General features: G+C 45.4%; 1 protein-coding gene across 1 annotated transcript; it reads right to left on the reverse strand.

The window, feature by feature from the left end:
* Positions 1 to 2,103: 2,103 nt before the first annotated feature.
* On the reverse strand, positions 2,104 to 9,157 carry LOC136530311 (DEAD-box ATP-dependent RNA helicase 40-like). Its single transcript, XM_066523079.1, has 8 exons — positions 8,967 to 9,157; positions 7,144 to 8,764; positions 6,645 to 6,854; positions 6,004 to 6,072; positions 5,209 to 5,478; positions 4,360 to 4,710; positions 3,851 to 4,128; positions 2,104 to 3,730 (listed from the first exon to the last, which is right to left on the reverse strand). The coding sequence occupies exons 2-8, from the start codon at positions 8,692 to 8,694 to the stop codon at positions 2,272 to 2,274; spliced, it is 4,188 nt and encodes a 1,395-aa protein (XP_066379176.1). The 5' UTR covers positions 8,695 to 8,764; positions 8,967 to 9,157; the 3' UTR covers positions 2,104 to 2,271.
* Positions 9,158 to 9,849: the final 692 nt, after the last annotated feature.

The following is a 9,849-nucleotide window of genomic DNA, read 5'->3' on the forward strand; positions in this document are numbered from 1 at the left end:
CAGGTGAGTTGAGCAAGTCACTTTCATCTGTCGACGTGCTTGAGCTTCCTGGAGAAGAAGGGCGGTCATTGATGTTCACAAATGACCCAGAACCTTCACCCTTCTTGAGAGATAGGAGTGATGATGAACCCCATGCATTTGGTGCTGGAGGCATTGGCTTGTCGCCCCATGGGAGAGCACCCCTGCATCCGTTCCAACATCCATTCAGATAGCAAAATATCACCAAGAGGGTACAGGGAAACAGTAAAAATTTGTCTAGATCAGAAAAAACAAACAAGGGATCCTCATGACTGCATATTATCAAGACCACTTTAACACTGAATCAATACTATTCATGCATCAAAGCTAACATAGTTACTTGACAAAATTGTTTATTCTAGTATTTACTCAGACGAGACAATACACACAAGGGATCCCCATGACCGCTTAAAGACTACCATTTTGACACTGAATCAACACTGTTTATGCATTTAAGCCAGCATAGTTACTTGACAAAATCAGGACCGTTATTTCAATCATCAAGGGACAAAAAATACGAAAACATGCATATGATTGACCCAACTTCCTTCCTCTATTTTACTTAACAGTAGTGCAAATCTAACTGTGCCTCCATCCATCAACTATAAAAATCATTGTCAAGCTATACAAACACATAAGCATTGGAAAGGGAACAACCGACCCTGGAATGAAACCCCAGTGGGTGATAGTGATAAACACAATTTAAAAACCCCAATTCAACTAAGAATGGCATCTCCAGATGATGATTTACGCCGGGGTAAAGAAATAACACCTATGGGTTGGCAAGTTAGTGGGCTTCGGGGCCGCCTCATCAACCCCCGCCGCCGGCGCCCTCCCCGGAGCCGCAGCGGCAGCAGCAAACCCCCACCTGCAGCGATAAACCCTAAACCCTTGTAGTCGGGGAGCACCAACTGAACCCAATGGAAACGCAAAGAGATAGAAATGGGAGGAAGAATAAGGAGGCGAAGCGGATGGGACCTCTTGTCGGCGGCGAGTGCCCGCGCCGGTGCCGCGGCCATGTCTTCGCCGCTCCTGCGGGATTCGGAGCCGCGGGCGGAGAGGAACCTGGGACGGGACGGGCACCGGTGGCGGCGAGTGGAACGCGATGGGTAGTGGGGTGCTGGAGACGGAGGCGGCGGCGGCAGGTTATCGTGGGGGTCGGCCGCGGCAGGGAGAGGCGGAAACACCAGACGACCAAAAAAAAAAAAAAGAGTTCCAGCAGTGGAGTGGAGCAGCGGAGAGGGGGTGTCTATGACAAGGTGGGCCCCACTGAGAGGCCGGAGACGAATTGGAGATCGCATGAGATCGGGACACCTTGTCAGTGACGGAGAGCGGGCGTGTATGACAAGTGAGCCCCACTGAATGGTTGGAGACGAATGGGAGAACGCTGGAGACCCGGACATACTGTCAGTGACTTTAGAACGAGCCACACGACCGCTGCAGAAAATCCTTCCGATTTTGTGCAAAAATCGTCTGTTGCTTTGAACTCATATTTCCGAAAAAAAAATTCAACTCCCAAAAATTTGAATTTACCTCGCGTATGCAAAAAAAAAAAGGTCTAACAAACAGAACTTATATAATAAAAAACATTAGGGGCTTGCTTGGCTTGTGGTAAAATTTTGCCATGCTAAAGATTTAGCAAGTAAAATTTGGACAATAAAATTTGCCATAGATTTAACAAGACAAATATGAGAGGTGGTCAAGTTTTGTTAGCAAACCAAAAATCAATCAAGCAGGTTCTAGAACATGAAGCGACAATTCAATTGACCGAGAAACAATAAATTTTGAAAGAAATTTTTTAAAAAATGTACGCATGCTTGCCATTAATTTTTGAACTACAAAAATCTGTATTGACCTCGTGTTTCGCTGAAAACCTGTTAAACAGACTGAATTTAGATGGTATAACAAACATAAATTAGAATGCAGACCATTGAGTGCAGTTCTACGCAAAATCCGTTGAAACGACAGAATATTAGGCAAAACAAAAAAAAAATCAAAGAAACACAAATTGTAAAACAGAAAAAAAAAAAGCACAACAAAACGGAGTTGCAATTGACCACATCTCCTTTTCACGTATTCAGCACAAGAACACACAAGATCCATACGTCAATTCACCACGAGATCATCAGCGATTGTGGAAAACTGATTTGAGTCATATAAAATACTACCCGGAAACTCGTTTCTCCTATTGTACACCAGATTAAATAGGGAGAAAAGGGGCAGTGCACTAGATATCGTTCGACTCATTAATCATTATACATCAGGAGCGGCCTGCTGAACTGCTGCGCCTGGGAACGTTTCGCCTGCAGGAAAACTGGGGAATGCAGCGTCAGTCCCTTGGAAAGGTTGGCCAGCCGGTGTGCCGCCAAAGCTGTTGTCATTCCCACCACATATCAACGGTGCAGCAGCAGCTGGCTGGACTAGGCCACCTGGAGACATTGGCGACATTGTAGATGTATCGGCCAGTGATTGTTCAGGTGCGAGAGCAGGAACAGGTGGTGGTGCTGGTCCAGGTACAGGGACAGGCGCAGGTCCGGCTGCTCCAGTTGCAGGAGGCAGCACATCGAAACCAGTTCTTGCTCGGGGCCTGCGCTCCGGTGCTGCCCCATGGTCACGGCTCCTGCTCCTGCTGCGACTCCGGCTGCTGCTGCGGCTCCGACTATGGCTCCAGCTCCCGCTGCGGCTTCTACTGCGTGACCAGCTCCTGCTCCGACTCCTACTTCTGCTAATGCTCCTGCTATCAGTTCTTCTGTCATAGCCCCGTGACCGGCCTCTATCTGGGCTGCGGCTGTAGCTCCGATCCCTGCCCTTGTCTCCATATCCACGACGGTTATCATATCGTCCACGTCCATCTGAGACAAACCAGTCATGTGGGCCTCGGTCAGAACGTCCCCTCCCGCCAAATCCACGTCCCCTGCCACCACGCCCACCAGAAAAATCTCCCCTACCTCGCCCACCAAAACCGGGAGAATCACCCCTGCCACGCCCACCAAAACCGGAAAAATCACCCCTGCCACGCCCACCAAAACCAGAAGAATCACGCCTGCCACCACGTCCACCAAAGCCCCCAGGGCTTGCTCCGCCTCGACTGCCAAAACCACCAGATCCACGCTCCCCTCTACCACCAAAACCACCTGACCCAGGGCCATCTCGTCCACCAAAGCCACCTGGGCCCTTTCTGCCACCAAAGCCACCTGGGCCCTCCCGTTCTCGGCCACCAAAGCCACCAGGGCTCTCATGGCCACTGAAGCCACCAGGGCCTTCCCGGCCACCGAAGCCACCAGGGCCAGCCCGGCCACCCAAGCCATCAGGGCCTTCCGGGCCACCAAACATGGCTGGGCTTTCTCGAACACCAAATCCACCTGGGCCCTCACGACCACCAAAACCTCCAGGACCCTCCCTAACACCACCATAACCAACAGGGCCACCAGGACCAGGTTCAAAACGACGACCACCAGGCCCGTCCCAGCGACTCATCCCAGCAGCCTGGTTTCTTGGACCTCCAGAAGCACTGCGTGCAGCCATGTCTTGCAGCTGTGGAGGGACATGCTGGTTGGCACCTTGCAAGAGTTTCACCAAATCGCCAGCATATTTCCAATCTTGTTCAGAGAGAAAAGTGTACGAGACACCAGTAGCGCCAGCTCTTCCTGTACGCCCTATGCGATGCACATAGTCCTCTATCCCAGTTGGAAAGTCATAATTGATTACCACTCTGGAGAAAACACATGGTGCAGTACAAATGAGCAACAGAAATTTGTCAGTGTTCAGTTAGGTAATATTAGACATTGAAATAATTTAAGGATTTAATATCTCACAATCAAATAAGCCTCACCTGATATCTTTGATATCAAGTCCACGAGCAGCAACATCTGTGGCTACTAATATTGGAGCCCTGCCAGTTCGAAACTGATTGAGAACATTCTCTCTTTCGGCCTGCGATTTATCACCATGAATGCTTACAGCATTAAAATTGCGACCAATACCACGAGCAAGCTGGTCACACATCTTCTTAGTCGAGCAAAATATGATGATTTTTGAGCCCCTTTCTTGATCTCTAAGAATCTGCTCTAGGCGTCGCTGCTTGTCCATAGGCGGAACCACCTCTACATACTGCAAACAAACAGGAGCCTTAGAAATGGATCATCCTAGAAACGAACACATAATATATTACAGATAAAGGCTGACACCTAGAAATTAGGTGCCAAAGAATGCTTTTTCAAACTACTTAACAATAATAGAAATTCTGACACCAGTCAGCAATGGCACTTCAAGGACTCTGCATCCTAAAGAAAGGCAAAGCATAAAGTATGAATAGAAACAATCGTAATTTCACTAGAATACCTGAGTGATGGATTTGTTGGCAACAAGTTCATCGATGCTGCCAATGTTGACCTGGACAGGATCTCTTAGTAAATCCCCAGCTATTTTTGTAACCTCCTTTGGCCAAGTGGCAGTGTACATTAGAGTCTGTCTAGTATTAGGAATCTCATCCACAATCTTCCGTATTTGTGGCTCAAACCCCATGTCAAGCATACGGTCTGCTTCATCAAGCACAAGTAATGAAACCTGATGGAGGCTAATCTTCTTCATCTCCAGAACATCATTAAGACGTCCTGGTGTTGCTACCACAATATCTGCTCCACGCTCAAGTTCTCTTAGCTGAGGGCCCTTTGAAGCTCCACCATATAGGCACTGAAAAAGAACATATCAACGATGGTTTCAATGTCTGAAATGTGACATGTCATTAGTAAACATAGTACCAGAAATAATGCACATATTCTACAAGGAACTTAGGTACAGAAATCTTGAATGATTGATGCACAGCAATATTGTTCAGAACCACACGAGTTCATTTTCTAAGATAACTACAATAAAAAACACACTAGGTCTAGGTAGGTGCTCAAGCTAGCCTAGTGCCCGGATAGCCGCCTCAGCCGCATCGACGTTTCTAAAGGTAAAGCTATCATAAACTTTTTGAAGAACAATACTTGAGTCTATGACTCTATGTTTTAAAGTCAATAGAGCACATTATTAACATTTGATATCCAATACTTAATTACTATGCATTGTCTTACAAAACAGAAAATGTGCACATAGTTTCAGGACTACAATTGGTTGTGATCAATGCTTTATTATTCTATATGCAAGAAAAGATAAGGCCATAATAAAAGATATCAGGACAGAACTTACTGTGCAGGAAACTCTAGATGATTGACCAAACTTAACTACTTCGTCTTGTATTTGTGAAGCAAGCTCGCGAGTAGGGGCCAAAACCAATACCGTAGGGCCCAACATCGGATTATTGTGGCATCTCCTCAGATGTATAAAAGCAGGAATTAGGTACCCCAGTGTCTTTCCAGACCCTGTCTTGGCAATAGCTACTATGTCCCGGTTTTGCAGTGCAACAGGCCATGTCTGAGCTTGAATTGGAGTGGGATTTGAAAAGCCTGCTGCATGGATCTGAAATGGAAAAAAAATGAATAAGCATCATAAGTGCCTGCCCACCTGCAGCAGGTAATTTGTATTTTGCATAGCGAGTAAAAAATGGTTGCAAACAATGAGAAAGGGTTAAATTCTATCCTAGGTGAATATGGCTGCTTACTTAAGCAACTCAAGGCATGAAGCTCTTTGTTGATTCAGTGGCAGAGACAAGCAGGAAGCCTCAGCCACATTTTATAATCTGAAACAACATCAATCCTCCCAATACTTGTCAGCAGAAAATAGCCACAAGTATTTCACTACAGTGCCCAGAAATTGAAAACAAATCATTGTATTAGGGCACTCAGCATCACCGCGAATCCATTGTGCTACATCAGTGAGCAATACCATACGATGTGCTCACTACGAGAGAAGATAATTTTCCATTTCGAAGATGTCATTTTCAGTGGCCCACATTGTCAAGAATTTCTTAGTTAAGATAAATTGTAGATAGATAATGCATCCATGGATCCACAAGTAGGCAAAGCCCAACTAAAGAAGATATACCTCTCTCAGAATCTCTGGAGGGAATCCAGTAGCCTCAAATGTCATAAACGGAGCAGGAACGTTCTCACCCTGGATATTAAAAAAATTGGAGTCAAAATATAAATAATCAACAGGTGAAAGTATAAAAGAATAATAAACAGCTAGCAGTCTAACTAAACAAGAAAATGAACTTGTACACCAAGAGAAATATTCTGAAATACCCTGTTACCGAGCTATACATAAGGGAACAGGGCATACTAAAATATGTCCAACTGCAGAAGTGCACCTCTCAGGCTTTTGGTATCTCGAATGTATTTCTCTGTGCAAAACAAATTAGACTATACCTCTGTCCAGTTTTCTTGAGTGGCAGTTGGCCAGAGATGTATACATCATGCTTGAAATGTCAGATATGTGTGCCACAAAAAATATTTTTTAGTCATGTAAATGTTAGATATCATCCAGTACCTCTATTATGCAAACTATTTGTAATTTCATTGCCCTGGTAATGAAATTCGGTTTTACCATTGTGGGAAAAAAAAACCACATGTGGAACAGCATTTCCAGAATGTTTAAGTACAATGGCAAACAGCCTCTGGAGATATTTGAAGTTGTAAACTGTCTTAGTTTTGCGACAAAATATGTCTATGCAATCAACTCCTTACCATGGCAGTGACTTCATGGTGTTGACGGTATGCATCAGCTGAAGATACGCTTGGAAAATCTGGAGGAGCAAACATACTTGACGGTGGCCTCACTGAAGTTCCAATAGGCAATGGACCAAGATTATGTGAATTTGGTACTGAATGTGGAGGTGCCATGTTATAACCACCAAAATTGTCTGGACGAGGATAAGGCGGCCCATTATGCATGCCCTGCCGCAGAAGTTTACACAAATCAGAGTGAATGGTTAGAACTTTAGAATTAAGATTAGCATGAGCATAATATATAGAAAGCATTGAATATATCAGAAAGCTAGTGGGCATTCTTGCCAACATTTTTACAACTAGTTCCATTGATATGGTGCGGAAATATCATCAGACTCTATAATGTACAAGAAAGTTTATAGCTTATTACTGTTATGGTAGGACATAAATTTAGGCAGTATAAGGGTGAGGTTTTGGCTTCATTAAGACTTAACATTACTGTACCAAAGATTATTACCATAGGATTTTGTGAAGTTGGGAGAGGAGCAAGATTTGGCTGCTGCTGGAGAACCTTTGTTCCATCAAACCTTCCATAAGAGTGAGGGTCATCTCTTTCAATGTGACCATCACTATTACCCCTATCAAAACCCATTGGAGGTCGAATTGGTGATGGACCAACATGATTTGGAACTGCAAGGCCACTAACAGGTTTTTGCTGGTAGTTTGTATCAGCTCCACCTTGATGCATTTGTGCAGGTGAGTTCATGAAACCCATGTTATTAGTCTCAGCAGAGGATGATCCACCAGGAAGATGCTTGGCAGGATATAATGGCCCACCAACTCCAGGTATATTTGGCTGGCTACTAAGGGCTCCAGGATGTTGATGACTAGAAGGTAACTGCTGATTTGGAAGAGGAGCTTGGCCACGCTGCTGACTAAGTGGTAATGAAAAGCCAGTTCGCTTGCCTTCATGAACTCCTCCATCATCATCCTTCAACAATGGACTTTGTTGCCCATGTGACAGTGATGGTTTTCCATACTGAGTGAAGGGCAATCCATGCTGCAGTTTACCTTGTTGAGATGGCATTTCAAGTCCTTGAGGTTGAGAAACCTGCAGCGACTGCGAAGCTTGGGCAGGGTGGTGAAAGCTCAAAGATTGTTGAGGATGTTGCCCTTGACTCTGAGAAACCCTAACTCCCTGCGGCTGCTGGCTTTGATTATAAGCACCATGTAGAATTTGAGGCTGCTGAGCTTGATTGTAGGCAGACTGTGGTATCATGGATTGCTGACCTTGATTGTAGGATGGTTGTGGCATTGGTGGCTGCTGAGCTTGACCTTGATTGTAGGAAGTTTGCGGCATCAGTGGCTGCTGAACTTGACCTTGATTGTAGGAAGGTTGCGGCATCGGTGGCTGCTGACTCTGACCTTGATTGTAGGTAGGTTGCGGCATCGGTGGCTGCTGAGCTTGATTATAGGCGGTTTGTGGCATCTGTGGCTGCTGGTCTGCCTGATACGAATATGGTGGAGCCTGCTGTTGCTGCTGAGGTTGCATATAAGGACCATGCTGATACAGCATGTGTTGAGGATGCGCGCTGTGGTACTGATGCGGCTGATTTGGCATGTGCGTCTGCTGTTGCTGATATGGCACTTGCTGAAACGAAGCCTGGTGTTGAGCCGTGACATGCTGCTGAAACGGTTGCTGCTGAGCTGGCTGCTGAGTATGCTGCTGCTGCCCAAGCTGGCCAGCCTGAGGAGGATAAGCTGCCTGGCCAGGACGCTCCTGGTGCCCTGCCTGGCCAGCTTGGCCAAACTGCACGTTAGGCTGCGAATACGCCCCTGGTGCAGGTTCCGGAACCTGCGCAGGGGTCGGCGGCGGAGGACCTGCTGGCAAGGGGAGCACCCCTGCAGTTGCAGCAGGCTTCTCATACTGGGTCACATTCGTCTCTGGATTCCAATAGTACAGCGTCGCGCCATCAATCAGAGCTTTCCAAGGCGCCGGGAGCGTCGGGTCGTCCGGAGCGAACCGAGGGCCCGAAGAATCAGCTGCGGCGGCCTCCTGAGCCGCCATGCCCAGCAACTCTTCTTGCTCCCTCCTTCTAATGTGTCACCACCTACGCTGCGACCATAATGCAAATGCCCTGCAAACCAGTAAACTTCAGGGGGGCGGAACCAGTAAAGGAAACTCGATAACTTTTTGCAAGAAAAATCGAAGTTCGTAAGCATTATAGATGCATAAGGTTGCAATTAGAACAGATCCGAAGACAAATAGCCGGATAGCTAATGTTAGGGTTTGGGCGCCCGGTCCCGCGCAGCAGGAAGGGAAGAGAAGGACTGGCGTACTTGGAGGGTGCTCGTCGACGGTGAGAGGGGTTACGAAGACCTGGCGAAGGGGGCTAGGAAGACCTCGGCACCTGGCGTAGCGCGGCGGCGGCGGCGCTAGCCCAATCGTCGCCGAGAGGGAGAGGGAGAGGGACGAGGGAGAGCGTACGCGGGGTGAAACGGGGATGACTAGAGACGGAAGTGTTGCCGGTGGGCCGCCCTGGGCCGTTCCTCAATCCGCAAAAGCCTTTATGATAATTTTCGTTTTTCATTCACTTTTGTGTCTAGTCCCATTTTTTTTCCTTCTTTTTTTTGCGATCTAGTCCCGTTTTTTCTCGTAAAAGCTTCTCTCTCTCTCTCTATATATATATATATATATATATATATATATATATATATATATATATATATATATATATATATATATATATATATACTCCCTCAATCCCAAATTATAAGTCATTCCAACTTTCATAAGAGTCAAAGTACCCCAAGTTTGATCAAAATTATATAGAGAGTTACAAATATTTATGGCATCAAATAGAGATACTATGCAAATATAATTAATGAAGAATCTAATGATACTTATTACAATCATAATGTCATTATTTTATTATATAAATTTAGTTAAATTTGAGATGCTCTGACTCTCTAAGAAAGTTAAAATAATTTATAATTTGGGATGAAGAGACACATATAGTCTCGTTTCATGTTTAGGGGTTTAGGGTTCTTTTAGGTGTGTTCCTTATTTTTTTTCTTATTACGATATTACGAAGAAGAAAATTTTAAAGGAATATAAATTATTAGGAAGAATTAAGTCTGTCATTTCTTTCTTTCTCTTTTTTTTTGTTCTTCCTATAATTTCGGTATTATCATTTTTTATTCATGAAACGCTGTGGAACAT

The sequence above is a fragment of the Miscanthus floridulus genome, unplaced genomic scaffold, assembly GCF_019320115.1.
Source record: "Miscanthus floridulus cultivar M001 unplaced genomic scaffold, ASM1932011v1 fs_106_3, whole genome shotgun sequence".
In the NCBI taxonomy this organism is placed as follows: domain Eukaryota; kingdom Viridiplantae; phylum Streptophyta; class Magnoliopsida; order Poales; family Poaceae; genus Miscanthus; species Miscanthus floridulus.